This window comes from Platalea leucorodia (assembly GCF_965183815.1).
Source record: "Platalea leucorodia genome assembly, chromosome: 5".
Classification (NCBI taxonomy): Eukaryota; Metazoa; Chordata; class Aves; order Pelecaniformes; family Threskiornithidae; genus Platalea; species Platalea leucorodia.
In genome coordinates, this window is record NC_138827.1 from 8,467,550 (window position 1) to 8,488,067 (window position 20,518).

At 43.7% G+C, this 20,518-nt stretch overlaps 1 protein-coding gene across 5 annotated transcripts; it reads left to right on the forward strand.

Annotated features, from left to right (window-relative positions):
• Positions 1 to 205: 205 nt before the first annotated feature.
• Positions 206 to 20,344, forward strand: NDE1 (nudE neurodevelopment protein 1). 5 transcript variants are annotated; one of them, XM_082312080.1, is made up of 10 exons: positions 206 to 577; positions 1,236 to 1,337; positions 9,018 to 9,147; positions 10,458 to 10,611; positions 13,749 to 13,897; positions 14,247 to 14,383; positions 15,467 to 15,646; positions 16,747 to 16,838; positions 17,832 to 17,968; positions 19,113 to 20,344. In XM_082312080.1, the coding sequence occupies exons 3-10, from the start codon at positions 9,062 to 9,064 to the stop codon at positions 19,204 to 19,206; spliced, it is 1,029 nt and encodes a 342-aa protein (XP_082168206.1). In that variant the 5' UTR covers positions 206 to 577; positions 1,236 to 1,337; positions 9,018 to 9,061; the 3' UTR covers positions 19,207 to 20,344. The 5 variants fall into 5 exon arrangements, with proteins under 5 accessions (XP_082168206.1, XP_082168203.1, XP_082168205.1 ...); XM_082312077.1 differs by lacking the exon at positions 1,236 to 1,337; XM_082312079.1 differs by lacking the exons at positions 206 to 577; positions 1,236 to 1,337 and adding an exon at positions 4,034 to 4,094.
• Positions 20,345 to 20,518: the final 174 nt, after the last annotated feature.

Here is a 20,518-nt window from a genome sequence, read left to right on the forward strand (position 1 = left end):
AAGCGACGCCGAGCGCCGGAAACCAGCCCGCTGCCGCAAAGGCAGCTGTCGTAACGCTCCGCTCCCTCCTCGTCCTCGGCACGCAGCGGGCCAGGCCGAGCCGGGAGCGGTGGCTTTTAAGGCTACCCCAGGCCCGGGGCTACCGGCGGCCGCCGGCCTGCGGGCCGGGCCGGGCCGGGGCGGGGCGGGGCTGGGCGACACCCCGACCCGGGGTAGAGGGGCTGCGGGGGTGCCCGCGCCCAGCCGGAGGGTGCCCGGGGCGCCCCGAGGGGATGAGGGCGGCACCTGAGGGGATGAGGGAGGCCCCGCTCGGGGACACCCGGGGCCCGGGACGGACGGCCCCGTTCCCCCTTACGCTGGGACCCCTTACACCAAGGCGGGGGGGCTCGGTCCGGGCACGCCTGAGCCCTGGCCTGCAGGGCCGGGCAGAGCGGTAGGAGCCGGCCCCGGGGGGCTCTGCGGGAAGCCCTGGGGAGGGGCCTGGCCTCCCAGCAGGTACCCGAGCAGGAGTGCTCGCTGCTCAGGCGTGCGGCAGGCAATGAGGAAATTGCCACGGCGTTGAACTGGGCCCTTACAGGTAATAATTTTTGACGCCTTGCGCAGAATTTAAGGTTTCACTTAGAACTTTTTTTCGCACACACACAAAAAAATCTTGGTAGGCTGCCAGGGACGGACAGTTTTAACCATTTTTAAGAGCCCGTTCCCTTGAAGACAGTATATAGTCCTAAGCCTGAGGACAGCAGTTAAATGTCAGCGCTGTTCAGAAATCTGCTGTTTGCTTATTTCAACAGAAGCGTCTGGTGTCTCTGTACTGTCCTCTGGGTTGCTTTGGGCATCATTAGCTGCGTATAAAGAAATTCCCCAAGTAAGATATATACAGCTTAAAAATATAAAGCAATTACTGGCTAACAAAAAATAAAAAGCTTCTAACAAGCCACTGGATTAGGCATTAGTGTGGTCTCCACCCCCTGATAAAACACCTGAAGTCTGCTGGCCAAACAAGCATCAAGAAAAGGGTGGGCCTCCACTGCTACCTCAGTTTTAATAACTTGTCATTCACTGGGTCTGTCTGGATGACACTGGCAACCCACTGAAGATAAATGGGTTTCATTCACTTCAGGATTTTATAACTTTCCGCATCGATATTTTTCCTCTTGGATCCTTGTGCTACTAATAGTCCTTGTCTCAACAACCCTACCTCTATTTGTAATTTTACTTTTCTTGTCTTTCTACAGACACAGCTCTGTCTCACAATTTAACAGATCGCCCAGAAGTCTGGGCCAAAGCCGTGCAGCAAATCCATATCATCCAGGCCGGGCTTGCTCCTTGGCATACAGGTAGCTGAGCCCCTCAAGGAGGGGGTTAGTGACAGAGCAGGGTGAAGGTCCACTTTTTGGTGGCTCAGTATCTCTTGATCATAAGTGACGTTATGATATGAGGCTAAGTTGTCATTTTACCTTCACCTTTGCCTAATGGGTTGCAGCCACCAGCCAGGTTAAGTCTTCTTAGTGACAACGCTCATATCTACATCCAGTCTTGCCCCTGCTGCCATGGTTCACTCAGGGTGTAATGCTGCTGTGTATCAAGGCCTTGAGTGGTGTTATGTTTTGCTTTGTTTAACAAGCCAGTGCTATTAATGAGCATTTGACAGTTTCATAAAACATTTGTCACTTCAAGATATCTGAAGGGTTTTCAAGTAGTGAGAATCTGTTTCTTGCTTAAGCATATGCAAATCCAATTTTACATATACAGACTGCAGATAATTATATACCATCTTTAAAAGAGACAGAAATAGGTTTTGTTGATGTTAAATACTTTCTTCAGTGACAGCAATATTTCCATATGATATTCTAATACCTATGTTTGTCACATCTTGTTATGGGTATCGGTAATCCATTACAAAAAAAAAAGTTCAGTAGTTTGTAATGACAATTGATGATCAGTTCCTGTTCTATCCATAGAGTGAGTGGTTCTGTGGGGAGTCATTTAATTCTTGCAGCAAAGCAAATCTTTTTTCCCATAAGCAGCTTATTGCCAAAAGATAGGATGTTGCAACCTTACCAGAACTTAAAGTGTATACATTTCTGCTTGCTTAGCTTTCATGGAAGAATCAGTGTGGCATTAAAATAACCAGCACGTGAACTCTAGCACCACAAAAATCTGCTATTTATTTATTAATTATTAATCAGCAAACTAAAAATAAATGCATAAAATCATTTCTTCTTCTCCCTGCTAATTTTAAAACAAATGTTCTCATTGCAAACAAGGCAGCGATAGTAATTATAGTAACCTTTTTTAATATTTATTGCTTCTGTACAGTAGTGCCTCTGAGCCTCTGGCATTTGTTAGGGTGCTGTTACACTGTTTCAGAATTGGATGAGAGGCTAAACAGCTTCCTCTGGAATCTGAGAATTTTTGCTCTGTTTTACAAGTATTTCAAGATGAGGACTATTAAAAATACTCAGGTTTACCTTTGATATCATCTGTGTATGCACACTATCCTCAAAGATTTGTTCAAAGAGTTGAAGTAAAATGTCCTTTGTCCCAAACTTGCGAACAATGTATAATTTTTTTAATTACTGGGGACATACTACGATAGTGTGTGGTTTATTTTCTCTAACTTATCCGATAATAAAAACATTCTTGAGTAATGACAGAACTGCAAATTGCTATTAACCCACTTTCTTAAATACCTAATGCAGTTTCCTATTCATAGTTGTATAATAGTTTGTCTCCATTTACTTCTGCTGAACATCTGACCTCAAAATATAATTATTTTGCTGAACGCCTGACCTGAAAGTAGAATTGTTTTGCTTACCCTTTTCAGTTAAAGATACCTTAGCTATGCATAGGTTTCTCTTAGTGGAATATTCTTACAGAAAAGCATCCATCCTCTTTGTTACAGTCCCAGCCTTGTTCTACAAAGTCCTTGGGAGAGGCACGTTCCCAATTTAGACAGTTAAGTCTTTTCAGGATCAGACTCTGCTCCAGGCCTGGTATTGCGTCACAGAAGTAAATGAAACCGGGATGGGGGCCCCTGCGTGTGGGTGCCTGTCATCCAGCAGTTTGTAAAACGTGCTGCAGGGTTGATACTCCGTGACATACGGCCGTATGTGTGTGGGCTGGAGTCTATCTACACACATGTGATAATTCGTGTTTTTGTTTCGACTCAGGAAACAAATGCCAGCCACGCCTAATGACCAAGTGTTTGTGTACGCTGTTGGGTAGGAACACACCTAGGGCGCTTGAGAAAGCCTCCGCGTACCTCAGTCCCCTTCCTATCGATCCTGCGTGGTGAGGGCACGGCAAGTGATTTATTGGCTGCGCTGAGCTGCAGCTCCGTCCCGTTGTCTGCGGGGCGCTTGTTCCCCCTGCGGATGCTTGCGGCTCGCTTTCTGGAACGATGACATCACGCTGAGATGTAGATGAGTGTCTAATATTTCATAGACTGCTTTGTCCTTGCGACACGGGCTTCAGTGACACCGAAGCCTGCTCCTGGGTTGTGAAAAGGGGACTTTAGTCTAAAAATGTTGCATTGGCAGTAGATAGTTATGGTCACTGTCTCACTGCTTGCTCTTTCAGAAGAGGAATAAAAAGGATAATAATATTTGATGTAAAGCTTTTCCTCTTTTAAAATATTTCAAGGGAAAACGTGTATTTAAAATTATAGGACGGTGGCAAGTGCTGCGTTATGCCGTTAAGCAGCAGGCCCGTGTGCCCGGTGTAGCTCATAAAACACTGATGAGAGGGTTTAGCGTGGCTCACGCGTGCCGGGGCTGATCGTGGGCACGCACAGAGCCCGCAGCCGAGGACGGGTCGTCTCCGGTCGCTTTGGGGGCCGGGGCCGGGGCCGGGGGCGGGGGGCCGGGGGCCGGGGGCCGGGCCGGGCCGGGGCCGCCCCCCCCCCCCCCCCCAGCGCCTTTTGAAAGTAACGAAAGTTTCCAAACCTTCCAGCAGCCGCGTCCTGGCGCCGCTGATTGGCGGAGCCCGCCGCGGCACGTGACCGGCAGCCAATGGGGCGGCGGTGTCGGGCCGGGCCGGGGAGAGCGGCGGCTGGCGGCGCGGAGCTCCGCGGTCCTGAGGCGGCGGCGGCGGTGGCGGTGAGAGAGCGGGGCTCCCCTGCGCCGCCCGGCCGCTGCGGGAGGGCGGGCAGCGCTGCGGGGCTTCCCCCTCTGGCCGAGCGCCCTTGCCGCGTGTAGAGGAGGGAAGGGCGGTTTCGGTGCGGCGCAGCCCCTCCTGGTGTCCCTCGTCCTGCGGTGGTAACTGGGGCAGGGTCGGGGAGGCAAGGGGGGACGGAGCTGGGACCCCGCCTGTCCGCAGCCCCCCGCTCCTTCCTTGCGAACCTGGGTCTCCTGCTGCTTCTGGAGTTGCTCTCGCCGTTGCTGGTGGGGAGGGGAGGGGAGCGTGGGAACCGTGCCCGCTGGCTTAGCTCCCTGCCGGCTTCGTGCTCCGCATGGGAATGGGGAGCCCCGGAGCGCTGCCTAGCTGGCCTCTCGGCTTGCCGCTGGAAGCATCAAGGTCGGGCGTTTCAGGAGAGAAAACTTGGCGGAGTTGCCTTAGGAATCACTGGAAACGCGAACGTATCGGAGCGGGACTGGTATCTGAAAAGACGAGGGCTGTGCTGAACTAAGCCCTTCGGTAGAGAAGGCCTTGAGGAGATGATAACTCTTTTCAGTGCTGGCTGTGGGATTCTGTAGTGATCCTGGCACCCCGATGACCTCGTCCTTTTCTTTCTTTCTTGTGGTGATTTTCTTTTGTGCTGCTTAAACAAAAGAAAATAGGCCCTTATGTTACAGGAAGACCCTTGCAAGGGGACTATTTTAAGAAAATGTAATTTTGATGGGATGGGAAAGCTACTTTTCGGAGCAAAGAGGGTTTTTCGTTTGGTTTACAGTTAGGGAAGAGGGTCTAATAGGAGCTTCATCATCTCTGCCATGGATAATTTGGTAGTATTTATGGTACTGTTTTACTGTTAGTCTTTTATTACAATATGAATTGCTGTGACACAGACCATCAGGCATTGCTACAAAGATAGGCCAACATTGTTCACCAAGCTAAAATGTTCTTTTGTTTTTTAAAAAAAAAAAAAGTATTCGATATGCAGGGTTGTTTTGAGTCCTTGATGCTAGGACTGAAACAGAATGTAAGTTGAGGTCCTCGTGAATTTGGTGAACTCTGATTCCCAAATTGAAGTTCCTTCAATAATTTTGTGTGGCTTTTCTTAATGTTTTTTTTCCTTAAGAATTTTGCAATCCTGCTCTCACTTGTATGAAGTTGTTTCCTGCAACATTTCTGCTGAGGTATTTTTCTCCTTGCAGCAGCCCATTCCCCACCCATGAACGCTTCCACTTCCCGTATGATGTAGAGGTTTTGTAATGCCTGTGACCAGCACTTGTGCTGCTTGCACGCAGGAAGTCTGGCCAGATGTCTCTTCTGGCTTCAAGTGTACGAAAACAAATAAGGTGCAGCCAGTGTGTGCCTGCTGTAGACTGTGACTTTCCTTGTTTTTTCCACATTTGCCAATGTTTAACAAAACATTGCTAAAATCTCCTTCACCTCTGTTGCCCTTCCCCTCCTTTGTAGTGAGCCTAGATGATGAGAAGATCCTAATTGGTTTAATTAATTACTTTCCAGGCATTTTGTATACTGTCTCCAAGCTGTTAAAAATCAAGGGGAGAAGGTAGCAGGGGGAAAAACAAAAAGTCAAAGCCCTACCCTTTCTACAGGCAGTTTAGAAAGATTTATGTGAGTGTTTTTCGTGGTTTTTTTTTTTTTTTTAAACAAATTTCAGAAAATCAAAAAAAGCTTTAATACTTTGTCTAAAACTTGGAATTTTTCTTTTCAGTTTAAGTTTGAATCTTGCATCTTTGGTTACTTTGAAAATCCCTGTAAGCTAAGATGTAGTGCAGGTGTACGGGGAACCCAATAGGTTGTCCTTGTGTGTTGTGGACAGAAAGCATGTGCCTGTGGCATGGGACAGTAGTGAAACAATCTGTGTCATGTTGTGTCATCTCTGTTGAATAAGTATTTCCACAGTCCTTCCATGTATTTGCAGTTCAACAATTAATTTTAAATTATAAGTACCATTTAGTAATGGTAACCATGATACAGAGCATACTCTTAACAGTTAACTTCCTTCGTGGGTCCATAATCTCATGTTTACAGAGACATACTTAGAAACTGAAGGGGACAGCATCTTCATGCTTCTGTGAAAGTTATCAAGGTTCTGTGGAGCTCTTGTAAATCTTGTGGCTCGGTTAGGGAAAGCTCTTTTGTATGTGACCATACAATCTTAAAAAATGCAAGTTAGTACATTCTTGTAGTCCTTCCAAAGTGCAGCATAAAAACACAAGTGAGAACCAGATATGAGCATATTCAAGCTTTTGAGGCCAACAGGAGCTGTGTCTTTTAGTTCCAAAGGGTTGTTAGAAAGCTTTTGGGTGCAAGATGTCTTGCACTCCTTCCTCTTTATCTTGTCTGAGTTCTTTTTGTTGACTGTTTAAACACAGATATGGGATTTATTATAGTGCTTGTGTCAGAATAATTCCTCTTTGGAGACTTCTGAAATGTATTTAATTTGTGTAGCAAAACCAGGCATGCCCTGGGTGGAATCTCTGTTTTTGAAGAAATACAGAAACTTCCTGTTGTCCGAGTGGTGAGAAATAACCATCTAAAGGAAACTGTGGCTTGCTGTTCTCCAGAGTGGTTTGACCACAGTAATGGATACTGGTCTTTCTTGGTTTCTCAGTGCACCTGCATCACTTCTTTGTGTCTGACCCTCCCTCTCTGTCCCTCATCTATAAAAGAGAAAATTTTTTTTTTTTCTTTACAAATGTGCTGCAAGGATTGGTGTGTGTGTACACAGTGCCTGGAGCATAAGAACATGCTCATTAACATCAAAGGCACTTTCAGTTTGCTTAAAAATAATAGAGTAGATGTGTTGTAAGCTATCCTAAGTCAAGAATGTTAATTATGCTTGGTCGTGATTTTCTTTTTAATGGGCAAGGGTACTATATGGAAAATCACTCCTTCTTACTCACACTCCTTTTCCTCTTTTTTTTTCCCCAGTGCATACTTCTGTAGATACATACAAAGAGCAGCAACCTTGAGACTTCTTGCTGGAAGTATGTCAATACATCATACAGAGGTTTTATTTGTTAGAAGGAAGACACGTGGCTTTGTCTAATTCACACTTTGTATCAAGAAACTGAATTACAGAAACTAAAGCTTAAACTTTTCCCCTCACCTGCCAGCTCCCCTCCTAAATAACAGCGTAACTTGTGTGAGTCTGTAGCTGATACTGCGCATTGAGGTGTGTGGGCACAGCAGACTCTTTGCTCAGTAATCTCCTGACAGTCGCCTAGACTGTGAAAAGGACTTGTGCTTTGCAGCACTGCTTGGGTACGTAAGAATTGGGCTTTAGATCCCCAGACTACTTTGAGTACTTGATACTGTTGTCTGTAGTAGAGGTAAGAACTACTTATGTTTGTCTCAGTAGAGTTACCAGATAGATAGCAGGCTGTTAATCCTGTTTAAACCCGGTGATTTTTCTGGAGAGGGCAGTCTGAACACAGGTTGTGAATAATTTTTTCTGTTGAGTTCAATAGATGTGCAGTGGATGCACCTTGTCTTTAGCTATGACATGCTGCTCAAAGGTCTACTTCAGCATTTCCTGAGTATCATAAACAAGAAGAGTAGAAGGCAGGACTGATGTCTAAATGATCTTTGAAGGCTTTGGCTATTTTTTTCCTCTTTATTCCATCAGGATTACTTCTAGGAAATGGTTTCCTCAGTAGATCTGAAGCTGAAACTTGGTGGAACAACTGTGTTTCTCAGTCACTAGCTTTCAGTGATACAGTTTTCTGACAACTGCCTGAATTGTTCAACTCCACCTTTATTTACTGTCCTTGATCTATATGGGTTTCTATTAAATTGATAAAGTTTATGTGGAATCTTTACCTCACCCAGAGTTGCACATGGGCAGGTTGTCCAGAGCATTAGGTCTAATGGTTCTCTGTTGTCAAGACTAACTCATATAAAATGATATTTGCTAGTGACTTGTTTATTAGAGTGCATCATGCACATCAGAGGGCATTTATTTAATTGTGGTGTCTAGATACTTAAGTCTTCAAGTGGGAGTGACCAGCTTAAGGTTCTTGATTCCCCTGTGGCTCTTTCATGTGTCGTTCCCATTTGGGACGATGTCCTGTGGCTGGGTTTATGCTGGCACAGGGACAGCTGGATGGTCTGGATTGCTCACTGCATTGCTGCAATCTGTCTGCATACCTAGTCCAGCCAGGTGGTATCCCACTAAAACCTCTGTGGAGCTTTTATCCTCACTTCCCTGGGAATTTCTGGAGCTCCCTTCTCTGACGGGCCTCTGAGGTATCCAGGTATATTGTGGCTCTCAGCCATACATGGACTGCGATACTTCAGGTTTAAAGTCGGGTAGTTTTGTCTATGTTGACCTAGGGAGAAATTTTTCACATGTCCAGCAGTTATGTCCATAAAAAGCTTAGGTGTTCCTGGAAATGTTAATAGAGGAAATGAGTATCTTGAGTACCTTCTCTGTGTCTCTTTGAAGCTTCTCTTTAATTTCAGGGTAAGTGTCTTTAGGGTTGTTGAAATCGACCTTAATTGCACTGTCTTTGGAGCTGAAGTTGTGCCTGAGATGTCTTCTCTTTCACTTGTGTTCTGTGTGCGTTGGTACAGCTGCGGCTGAACTTTGAGGTTTGGTGCTCTGTGCTGTGTAGTCAGAGGGTGGGGAAGGTGCTCGCTGCTGGGGATGTGGCGTAAGCATGCAGCAGCCTTGGGAGAACTGGGGAAAGGGACCTGATTACTCAGCAGTGATTCTTTCACGTTTATAGTATATCTGGCAGAGCCTTGTCAAGGCCAGTCTTTAGTTTGGTCTCCAGGTGTGCAGTGACTTCCTGGAGGAGCGGTGTACTGCTCTGCAGCAAAAAGTACTGAGGTAGCTCACTGCATCAGCGCTTATGCTTGATCCCTTAATTTTCCAGGGGGAAAAATATAAAACAGGAGTTTTAAACTTTGAGAACTCACCATGGAAGACTCAGAAGGACATCACTTCAGCTCAGTGGAAGAGGAAACCAGATACTGGAAAGAGCTGGCTATGAAATACAAGCAGTGGTAAGGCAGTGGCTTATTTCCTTTAAGTTGTTCGATAGGGTGCTGTCATGGTTTAACCCCAGCTGGCAACTAATCACCACCCAGCTGCTCGCTCACTCCCCCCTGGTGGGACGGGGGAGAGAATCAGAAGGGTAAAAGTGAGAAAACTTGTAGGCTGAGATAAAGACAGTTTAATAAGTAAAGCAGAAGCCAGGTACGCAAGCAAAGCAAAACAAGGAATTAATTCATTCCTTCCCATCGGCAGGCAGGTGTTCAGCCGTCTCCAGGAAAGCAGGGCTCCATTGCACGTAACGGTTACTTGGGAAGACAAACGCCATCACGCTAAATGTCCCCCCCTTCCTTCTTCTTCCCCCAGCTTTCTATGCTGAGCATGACGTCATATGGTCTGGAACAGCCCTTTGGTCAGCTGGGATCACCTGCCCCAGCTGTGTCCCAGCTTTTTGTGCACCCCCAAGCTACTTACTGGTGGGGTGGGGTGAGAAGCAGAAAAGGCCTTGACTCTGTGTGAGCACTGCTCAGCAGTAACGAAAACATCCCTGGGTTATCAACACCATTTTCAGCACAAATCCAAAACATAGCCCCATACTAGCTAGTATGGAGATAATTAACGCTATCCCAGCCAAAACCAGCACAGATGCATAAATGCTGCATGCAAAGACATAGATAGCACCACGTAGAGGAGGATTCCTGGCTGAGAACGGACATGCTTTGCTCTTCGCTTTAGTTCAGTGTGTTGCTCTAAATGTAGTAAAGGGTGAAAAAAATCCAGACTTTTTAGATGCTGATATTGGTGGGTCCTTTCTTAGAGCAGGTGTTCAAACCTTTCAGTGCTGCTTGTTTGCTTGCTGGAGGATTATTTCAATAGAATTGTTTAAGAATATAAGAACATCTTTCCTTCCATCTTGCTCTCTTTCTCACTTTTTATTGCTGATTGAAAATGGCTTTGTTCATATTTCCAAATAAATAATTGAATTGAATAACAGATTAAATATGCAGATGGCAGTGGACAGTGTACAAGCTAAAGAGACTCCATGTATCCTCAACACCTATAGTGTGAAGACAGACTTTGGGATTTTTCTATTTATTTGGGCTTTTTTTATTTGTTTACCAGTTTGCTATGGGGTGGCTTTCCATGCTTGAGGGGGAAACATTTGCATATGGTCCTCTCTTCCTGTTGAATATATATGTTGGAGAAGGGCATAGAGCCTTCTATGTTAAAGGGCAGTATGGTTTTTTTACCTTGAGTGTACAAGAGATATTTTTTTTCTTTGTTCATTATGATGAGTTTTGTTCCTGGAATTGCTCTCTAGTGCTGAGAATACACAGGAGGAATTGCGTGAATTCCAAGAAGAGAGTCGAGAATATGAAGCTGAACTGGAGACTCAGCTGCAGCAAACAGAGTCCAGAAACAGAGACCTTCTGTCAGAAAACAATCGTCTGCGAATGGAACTGGAGTCAGTTAAGGTAAGAGTGGATGATGCATACCGTATCTGTACATCCTAAGCACAAAAGTGAATGGGACAGGCATGTGCAGATTCAGCTTGGCTTGTGAACAGGGACCGTCAGCATTACAAAGAAATTGAACAGAAAACAGCAAGAAAGTAAGTATTGAAAAATTAAGGAATACCAATCTGTTATCTGCTTTGAGGGTGCTGGATACCTTGGTAATGTTCCTGAACCTCTGTTCGCAGGTTGTGGCTATGTGTCAGGATAGATTTCAGGTGGGAGAAAATGGTTTGCAGTAGAGTGGAGAGTAAACATGAACATAACAGAGCTGCTGTTCTATTTCTTCTTCCATCTACTTAGTGCTTTTGTTCACAGCTTTCTTGCTGTCTGCATTATGCAGTCATAGATAATATTGCGGAACAATCAAAATACAAACATTCCAGCTGTGTTCTTGCATTACATAAGAAAACTCAATAGTTTTAAACCCTTTTTACATAGTTGTGTATTTATTATCTGGCATTCCAGATAAGCTGGGAAGCAGCAGTCGGTGGGTAACACATAGAACTGAGAGGCATAAAACAGTTTCAGTTCTGGTTTCGTCACTGGATCTCTCTGTACTTGGGGAAAAGTAATTTATCCTCTTTACACTTGGTTAGCCTTCTGTGAAACTAAGAACCATCTGAAAAGCATTAAATTCCATAATTATAAAACATAAGGGATATGAACTTATTGAGATGGAACTTCTTACTAGAGTGACTTAAGAAATAATTAAGCTATCTAGAGTATGAAGACTGATGAGTGCCTCATTTCAGTCTCATTAAAGATGCTGCTAGTCCCCTGTGCTGCTTGACAGGTTTAGGAAATACTGGTAAGTTTTCTTAAACTTGAAAAAAAATGGTCACTGAAATTGGTGTGCCTTTTTAAAGTCTGATCTTGTTGGCCTTTTACTTAAAGGTGAAGTATAGTCACGCAAGAAACACTACACTGTATTTTGTAGGGCTAGGTCAGTATCTGTGGAAGCAGGGATTAATTTAATTACACTACTTCTACTCAGTTGGATGCAATAATGAGCTAATGGGAGTGAAGGTATTTGTGTAAGTGGTATAAGTGATTAATCACCAGATTAATCCAGGTTTGCAATGCCTTTTGTCTAAACTGTTGTCCAAATTACTGTCTTAAGCAAATACTCTTCCGTTCCAGGCAGATGTCCTGTCCCTCTAGCATCAACTTAGTGATGCCTCCCACCCCAGCTTTTTGATAGCAAAACCTCCAAGGCTTGTTTCGTTGTATTTGTTGTGTTTCACTAATCTTTGTTCTTGTATTAGTGCCTTACCAGTATTAAATGCTCTGCATGTATGGAGTATTGGTCTACTGTTCCATGTAGCCACATAAACTCATGGAAGCTGATGGGTTTGGGGAGAAGGACAGACAAGTTTGACAAAAATAAAACCTGCAGCTCATTTAGTTGAGAAGGGTGTGGACTATTTTCTTTATTTAGAGGAGCTAGGATGAGAGGAGGGGATAATGAACCAGCCAAAGCAGTCAAGAATGAAAATAGTAGGAAACAACATAGAACCTCAAAAAGTGGAGGGTAAACATATTTTAGAAAATCTTAAGTTATTCTTCACAGTAGATAACTTTATTAAAACATTCTGCTTGAAACAAACCTTTTAACAATTGGCTATTCATGCAGCCTGAAAACTGCAGTAACAGCCTGCAGTGAAGGAACAGAGACTCCATTGATGGCCAGATCAGCTGATAGTTTATTACAATTGGCTAAAAACAAAGACTCAAACCTTGCAGTTCTGGTCTTTTAGCTGAATCAATTCAAGAGCAAAGCATTAAACTCGTGAAGCTATTGAGCAGCAGTGTTAACTAAGCCCATCAAGGGTTGGTGTCTGCATCTAGGTCAACACTAGTGAACTTTGCCAGGCCCACACAGCTTGTGGCTTTGAGCTTACCAGCCTAGTGTGTGTGCTTGCTCCCCCCTCAGAAACGAGAGTTCACACTACTTAGAAATAAATGGACATAATGCCTTGGAGGGTTTGTTTAGAGAGTCCTGACAAGCTAGTTGAAAGCAATCTGCCTCTTGGAGCTTGGGGGCTCTTAAATTCTGCATGTAACTATGTTTCAGAGATCTGGAATTATGGCAGTGTCACCACACTGTAATCAAATAAGAATTTCTTCATTCAGAATGGGTATCTCTCTCCCTCCTCCTTGTCTATGCATTTCATGTGCTAAAATAGCTGTCTTCAAATTATCAGTCATGATAGACTTATGCCATGGTTTTCAAATTCCAGTGCATGGATTTGTTTTCAGTGACTTCAAGTGTGTTGTACTTAAATTCTGGGTGGAGAAAGCACTTCAGGAATGCTACTTATACAGCAATCTTGGAGTTTCAAAAAAAATCTCTGGCATGTTGAAGTGATCTGATAGCAAGGTGGTGGAGTGTAAAGCTGTGAAGCTTTCCCTGTCACATGATGTGGAGCCGCATATAGCGGCAATAGCAGGAGAGAGTTATTTGATGGAGAAGCTAAGCCTTCCTGCCCGCCTTTGCCTCTCTAAAATGTACCCTTGTGTACATGCTGTAAAGGGAGACATAGTTAGTTTTAGGTTCACATCCAAAGCATGTTGCATAACTGCACCTGACATGTTTTGTGATCTAGAACTCTGAATCTCCTTTGGGCTAATAAAATCACGGGGGCAGTGGAGAATCCCGCTGGTTCCACAGCCGTATGTAACAGTGTCACACTTGAATATATTTTTTTTTCTTGTTATTTAGGCTCCTAAGTACTGCTTGACTTTTTATTAGAGTTGAAAATAAGTGGCTTCTCTTGCATCCTCCTTCGCGTGTTGCTAAAGCTCTTGGGGCTTAGAAATTATGCTGAGTCTAGCTGTCTGGGAGGGCAAGGAACAGCTGAACTGCTCCCCAGCACCATTGTTTGATAAGGAGTGACAGGAAGAGCTCTTGTCTGCTGGCAGCCCAGAAGTATGTGGGCAATTGGCTTTGTTGGCATTTTACCATATGTAAGGTGATGTTTCTCAAAAAACTTCACGGCATCTGCCTCTGCCTTTGAAGAGGCTCAGACAATGCCACAGAAGGAGAATGTGCATTGCTAAGTCCATGATATGCTGTTTGATTTGCCTTTGATTAGGAAAAGATTGAAATGCAGCATTCAGAAGGATACAGGCAAATCTCTGCGCTGGAAGATGACTTGGCACAGACAAAAGCTATTAAAGATCAACTTCAGAAATACATTCGAGAACTCGAGCAAGCAAACGATGACTTGGAAAGAGCAAAAAGGTGACCCACCTTCTGTTTTTCCTTTTCCACCTCTGTTCTGTCCTAGGAGGGTGGTGTCACTGAGCTGTTTGTGATGCTGTGCTTGTTAGCACTGCCATTCTGAACTAATCACTTAGGTGATGATTGTGGTGAAGAGGTTTGTGGCAGATGGGAAATGTGATAAATTTTTTTTTTCCCCCTTCCACTCCCCCCACTGCACTCTTTCATATCTTACAAGCTAAAATAAAGAATAATGACAAAACAAAGCAAACAAAACAAAAATGCAACATTATCCCTTTTCTTGTGAGAGAGGGAGTTCCTCTGTGTGCTTGAAGGATCTGGTAGGGACATCTTGTGCACTCTTTTTCAGAGCCACTATAATGTCTCTGGAGGATTTTGAACAGCGTTTAAACCAGGCTATTGAAAGAAATGCTTTTCTGGAGAGCGAGCTGGATGAAAAAGAAAACCTTCTGGAGTCCGTGCAGCGCCTGAAAGATGAAGCTAGAGGTTAGATGGAAATGACTTGTATCTTTCCCTTTCTGCCCTCCTGGCTTGTAGCTGTTCAGTCCTCTCCATATATCTTAGAGCTTGGTTTTTAAGTTTGCATCTTTTAAATCTGCTATCTGAAATGTAGAAGCAAATGAGGAAGCTTCAAGACTGTTCCTTGCCACTCCTTGAACTCCTGACCTTGTTCCAGAGCAGTTCACGGAAGCAAAAGTCTGTTCCAGCCCTCTCCTAATCTGTAGTGATGCTTCAGGGCCTTAGGGAGTTAAGAAGAGCCAATCCACTGGTGCGTGTGCTGGTCTGGCTTCCTGTAACCCATGAAGGTCAGCTTTAATAACCATTAACCTCATTATTTCCTGGCCTCTGAAAAGTGGAGTCAATGAAACACTAATGGGGCAGTAAAACAGGAGGACCGTGACTAACTTCTAGTTACCTTTGAATAACCTCATGTGCTACCTTCTTGATATCTGTCGATGAGGCTGGGTGAGGAGAGAGAGACCATGGAGCTGGAAAAACATTTCCTGTTTTCAGCTCTGCTCAGTTTCTGTGCCCTTGTGTGGTTTCCGTAAGCTACAGCCAGGCTGTGGGACAGAAGTGCTCTATCCCTTGGCTAGATAATGGTGTGACTTCCACCTGGCCTCAGCTCAGGTTTCCTTCATGTGGAAACCAGGGTCGAAAAGAAAAGGGTACAATAGGTAGGATCTCAACCTGGCAGGGAGCTGGAATGTAACCGAGGTGTGCCAAGTTGCGTAGCCTCAGTCTTGATGTGCCTCTGCTTGCCAGCCTGTAACATTTGGAAAGGAGTTAATTCCCTGTCTCAAAGGGAGCCTTGTGAAAGAGTATGAAAGTTAAAGCCAGGTAATAGCAACTGAACTAATACTACAAAAACATCTTGAGCCACAATCCTAAAAAGTCTTTAGTGATCATCCATATTTTGAACATATGCCTGGAGTAATCTTTACAAGGATGTGACTTTACTTCATCTCCACAAGGGGAACAATCTTTGAGCAAAACAAACTTTCTCACCTGTTTTTAACTTGGTGGATACATACTCCAAAGGCTTGCTTTGTGTTGCTTCCTTCACAGATCTACGACAAGAGCTTGCAGTGCAGCAGAAACAGGAGAAACCCAAAACACCCATGCGAACTACCCTGGAAACAGAAAGAACAGACACTGCAGTTCAAGCGTCCTTATCTGTGCCTTCAACTCCTTCAGTGCACCGAGCACCCAACGTTAACATACCCACCCCTGTGACATTTCGGAGAGGTGACTGACAGGGAACCAGCACAGAAATACTATTTGATGCTCTTGTTTTCACTATTGTTTCTGGCTAAAGGAGGAATTGGAAGAAGGGAGCAGAGTTGAGTGTTTCAGTTAAATACACCTAAATCCAGTAACCATGGTCTCAGTATTCGTAGACTGTGATTTTGGGGGTTTTATTCATAGGCTGTTCATTTCCATTTGACTTGAACTGTCCAGTAATAATTGTGAGGGACAAGATGAACTGTTGGGACTTTACTATTTGTTCACAAGTGTCCCAGAGATGTTGGGCTAACTTAGGGGAAGGATTTTAAAAACCTCAGTGTGATTTTTTTTAATGTCACGCTCATCTTACTTGAATTGGCTTCTCTGTGAGAGTAGGTGCTCTTTGAGAGAGGCTTTCTTTTTACTCTGGAACAGCAGGACGCTGACAAGTCATCCTAGCTGTCGGTACTAAATGACTATATCTCTGCTTTCATGTCAATAATATCAGTTACTTATTTTTTGTGAGCACTGTATTTCAATATTTCAAACCTCTAACACTAACTCTCCCATCTTCTTCTTACTTAAAAAGCCAGAAACTTGTGTAACTGTGTTCACGTGTATGTGTAAATGCAGGGAGTGGTACTGTCACGTTCTGATGATTTGATATTATTGAGCACTAACAAAGTTTGGCTTCAGTATGCTTAATCTAAAACTGTGTCTTTTGTGTGGAGGAATTAATGCTTCTGTAAAAGTGAGAGGATTTGGAGATTTGTAGTGAAATGAGAGATGATGGTCGTCTCTGAGGACACACCCCTCTGGTCCCACTGCAGCAACAGAGATGTAGAGTAGGCTGGTAGAACAGATCTCTAGAAACCCAAGCCACAGCATGTGTAGAGAGACTTTAGCTTAGGACAGTGTAACTTGAGCTGTCTCAGGGAGACAGCACTTCATATTCCTAATGGATATGAAAGATCTGGAGGTGAGATACAAAAAGGTGAAGATATTGATGTTTCCTCTGCTCTGTATGTCGGGCTGTCTTCTGACTTCCAATGTCAAAGCTTTTTTTTTTTTTTTTTTTTTTTTAAAATGAGTAATGTAGCCTTCTTTAACCTGCCCTGCAGGTCTTGAGGACAGTTACGGTGCAACCCCTCTCACACCTGCTGCAAGAATATCTGCGCTTAACATTGTGGGAGACTTGCTGCGAAAAGTGGGGGTAAGTGATTACCTGCTAGCCAATGCTCTTGAAAGGGTAGAGCTGTCTGAAACTGCGGCCAGCACTACTTGTGCTGCTGCTCAGGGCAGACTGGAAAGAGTATCTTGTCCCCATGTTAGCTAAGCATGGCCTTGAAATTTGGTCTTTGTACATTTCTGACCAATCCCCAGATAAAGATGGGCTCTGCTCTGCTTTTCTTCCTCTGCAAATTTCTGAAAGTGCATGTGCAGAAAGAATAAATCAGCATGAGTAAATTAAGAAGGGATCTGCTCCCATGAAAGGCACAGAAGAGAGCAGTCTGGTGCCTGTTGTTCAGAGGGCTTCTGGTGAAATTTGCCTTAAGAGTCCCTTTTGAGCAAGGCCTAATGTCATGTTAAGCTGTAGTTTGACATTTAAGGTAGTGCTGATGCTGGAAAAGTTATCCCATGACTTCCTTCTGTTTTCTCCCCTATGCCCCAGTGCTGTGTTGCCACAAGCATTTCTATGACTTTTTGATGGGCTGAGCTGCAGAACTGATACAGCTGAAGAGTAACCCAGCAACAAAAGTGGAGTCATCTAGGGTGGGAGCGTGGGGTAGAGAACTAGGGTATCTGTGGCTCAGTTACCTCAGGTGTACCGCCTAGTATATACAACCTAATATGTGTCTAGGGAAGCAAATAGCTCAACTGAACATTTAGTAATCTAAAAAGTGATGCCTGTAAGAAAGATGTTACAGTCTCCCTGAGGAAGCTGAAGATTTTGTGTTCCTGCTGGTGAACAGCATCAACTCCTTAACCTCCCCTACAGAAAGAGAGATTCCACTTTAGAGAGATGATGGCTTCATCTCTTCAAAAATTCAGAACTCATGTGGCACTGAGGTCTAGCAGGTTCTTCTACTAGACAACTCATTCTAAAAGAAACAACAACCCCAAACACTCTTAATGCGTGCCACAATGCCACCTTGTGAAAGAGAAGGGTGATATCTGACACTTACCTCATCTGCGTTTACATTAGGCTTTGGAGTCCAAACTTGCATCTTGCCGAAACTTTGTGTATGACCAGTCTCCAAACAGAACCGCGGTGTCCATGTACATGAACAGAGATGTCCTTGAAACACGCCTGAGTCCTCATCAGCCTCTGTGTGATACAGGGTGGGTGCTGTTCTCTGCTCTTGTGTCTTAGTGAGAACTGTTGCTGTTCGAACTTAGTGACTGGCACTGTTCCATTTAGGTTTAAATCTTTGTTTTGGTAGAGACAGATTTGTTTTCAAAAGACATGAAATTTAGTTATTCAGCATTATGATTTGAATGTTTCAGATCAGCAGCTAGCCATTCCAAATTTTAAACTGAAATTCAAAGACTAGCTTGGAATCAAGTTCTGAAAACCACAAATTCAAAGCAAATGTAATATGTGTATTTTATTATAAACCCAGTGTTGAAATGGGATGAAGTACAACAGAGGAGCTCTTGCTTATTGGCTCAATTTGTTTTATGGTTTATGTACTTGTACAAGCAATATCTCAGGAACATTATGGCATATAGGGACTTCCCTTATCACAGTTAATAATCTCATTTATGGGAGAATTGGAAAAAAGGCAAATAATGAGTTCACTGAATCAGAATGCCTTATGGTTGCTAGGATGTGTTTCCAAGGAACAGCTGGTGGGAAGTTACCTGACTCAAATTATAAATTTGTCTGAACACTTGAACTGGTTGTCTTTTTTTTTTTTTAAACAGATGAAGAAAATTCAGCAAGGTTAATGCAAATTACAGTGTCTGCTTAAACCCTGCCAATCCTGTACTGCATATTCTTTAGATTCTCTGTAAATTAAGTGCTTATAGTACTATTTGTTTCAGACTTAATTATTCAGCTAGATCCTTGTGCTGGGAATACTGGTTTGTCCTGTTACACAGTGCCCAAAGTTGTTGTGTGGAAGGCATGCTCCATATTGTACTTGCTATCCCAGCCTTGGGAGAAACCTCATGAAAGCTCCTACAAGAAAGCCTCAAGAGCCATACATTTACATATTCGTGCAGCTGATTACACATCTGCTGTAATGCTAGAACTGAAATTCCAACACCTGTAAAAGATAGCCTCTCTACTTAGAGGGAAACAGAGCCCTGTGTTACAGTGGAAACGCAGCCCAGTTAAGTAACGGCCTCGCTCAGTGCTCAGAGTGATATTCTTTTATCTGTTGATTTCTCAAGCTGAGTGGTGTACTCTGGAAGTGACCAGTTACTCTGAAGATAGTGCATTTCTTGCTCAGTTTTAACAACTTCTCTTTTGTATTTGCAGGTTAGTGAAACGCCTGGAGTTTGGAACACGGCCTTCAAATATTCCGGGACCAATGAGCCATCCCTCGCAAAGTGTTGTCAAGATGCTGCTATGAAAAGCCTGTCTGGCTTTGGAAAAGAAAAGCAATATATATTTTAAACTTTAGTTTTAAAGAGAATATCAATAAGCAGTCAGGCAGCAGTCTCGGGGTAGGTGAGAACTGAACAAGAAGCTGCAGTTGGCAATGGCTTCCTGTGGCCTTGCCCAGTCTGGCCTGTTGGCCACGTTCTGTGGGTAGTGTGATAAAGCAGTGCTGCCTAGCAGTGCAGGACTTGGAATTGCTTCCTACATCAGTTGCCATAAATAGCTCCTTGAAAGCTGCTTCTTTTGACACTGCCAGTGAAAGCCATCATCCCTCTACCTACAACAGAGACAGTATTCCCTATGCAGCGCCTCAGGCTTTGGCTTCTGGTGTTAATACAGCACCATGGTGTTCTGGCTTAAATTCTGGTTGTGCTGGCTTCCTATCATGGGTGTTGTGTGCTGCAGTCACCCGAATGAGAGGAGTGCTTTTATGTGGAGAAAGGGGTATTTCTGCAGGGAAGCTGCTCAGCTCTTTGTGGGACGTTTGCTGGTCAGAATCTTGCTACACAAAAACTTGCCTCTATAGTGGTAAGATGATTTTGTAAGCAATGATTTGCCATTAAGAACAGGTCATGGTTAAAGGTGAGGAATGCCTATTCCTTAGAGGACTCAAGAGATCCCAGAGCTAATGGCAAGGTAGCAGACTTTGGACTGGCTTAGCATATAGACATCTTTTTTTGCCATGTTGTGGCTCATAAAGCCTGGCTGTTGTAGGAAGCAAGAGACCTGATTGAGTTCCTAGTTCTAACATCTTAATAGGTGGGTTTTACTGCTTTCCAAACCTCCCTTATTAATGTGCCTTGGGTATTAGTGATTTTTTCTTGTTTTATTTTTCTATAAGAATATATGCTTTCAGCTGTTACTAATTTAGAAGTGTTTTTTAATGTGAAAAGTCCTTTATGCTAGACAAGTGTATATGAGTAGAGAATTATTTTTAAATCAGTTATTTTCCCTTCTAGAATATTACTGCATTTTGGTTTGTTTTTTAAATGGAGTAGGTTCACTCACAGTATTAATGTACCTTATGGAAGCCTGTACTTGCAAAAATAATAATGACTAAACAATTTTTATGTTTTGTGCGGGGGGTGGGGTAGAAGGAGCTTACTTGGCGAATGCATAAATGGGTTTGGGCGCTTTTTTTTTTTTTTTTTTTTTTTTTTTTTTTTTTTTTTTTTTTTTTTTTTTTTAGAAAATGCTGTGAAAACAGCCACTGATGCATCTATTTCTCTGGAAAAGGAGATAACCACAGAGCATTCCCATTATTCAGGCCATCTACAAAGTTG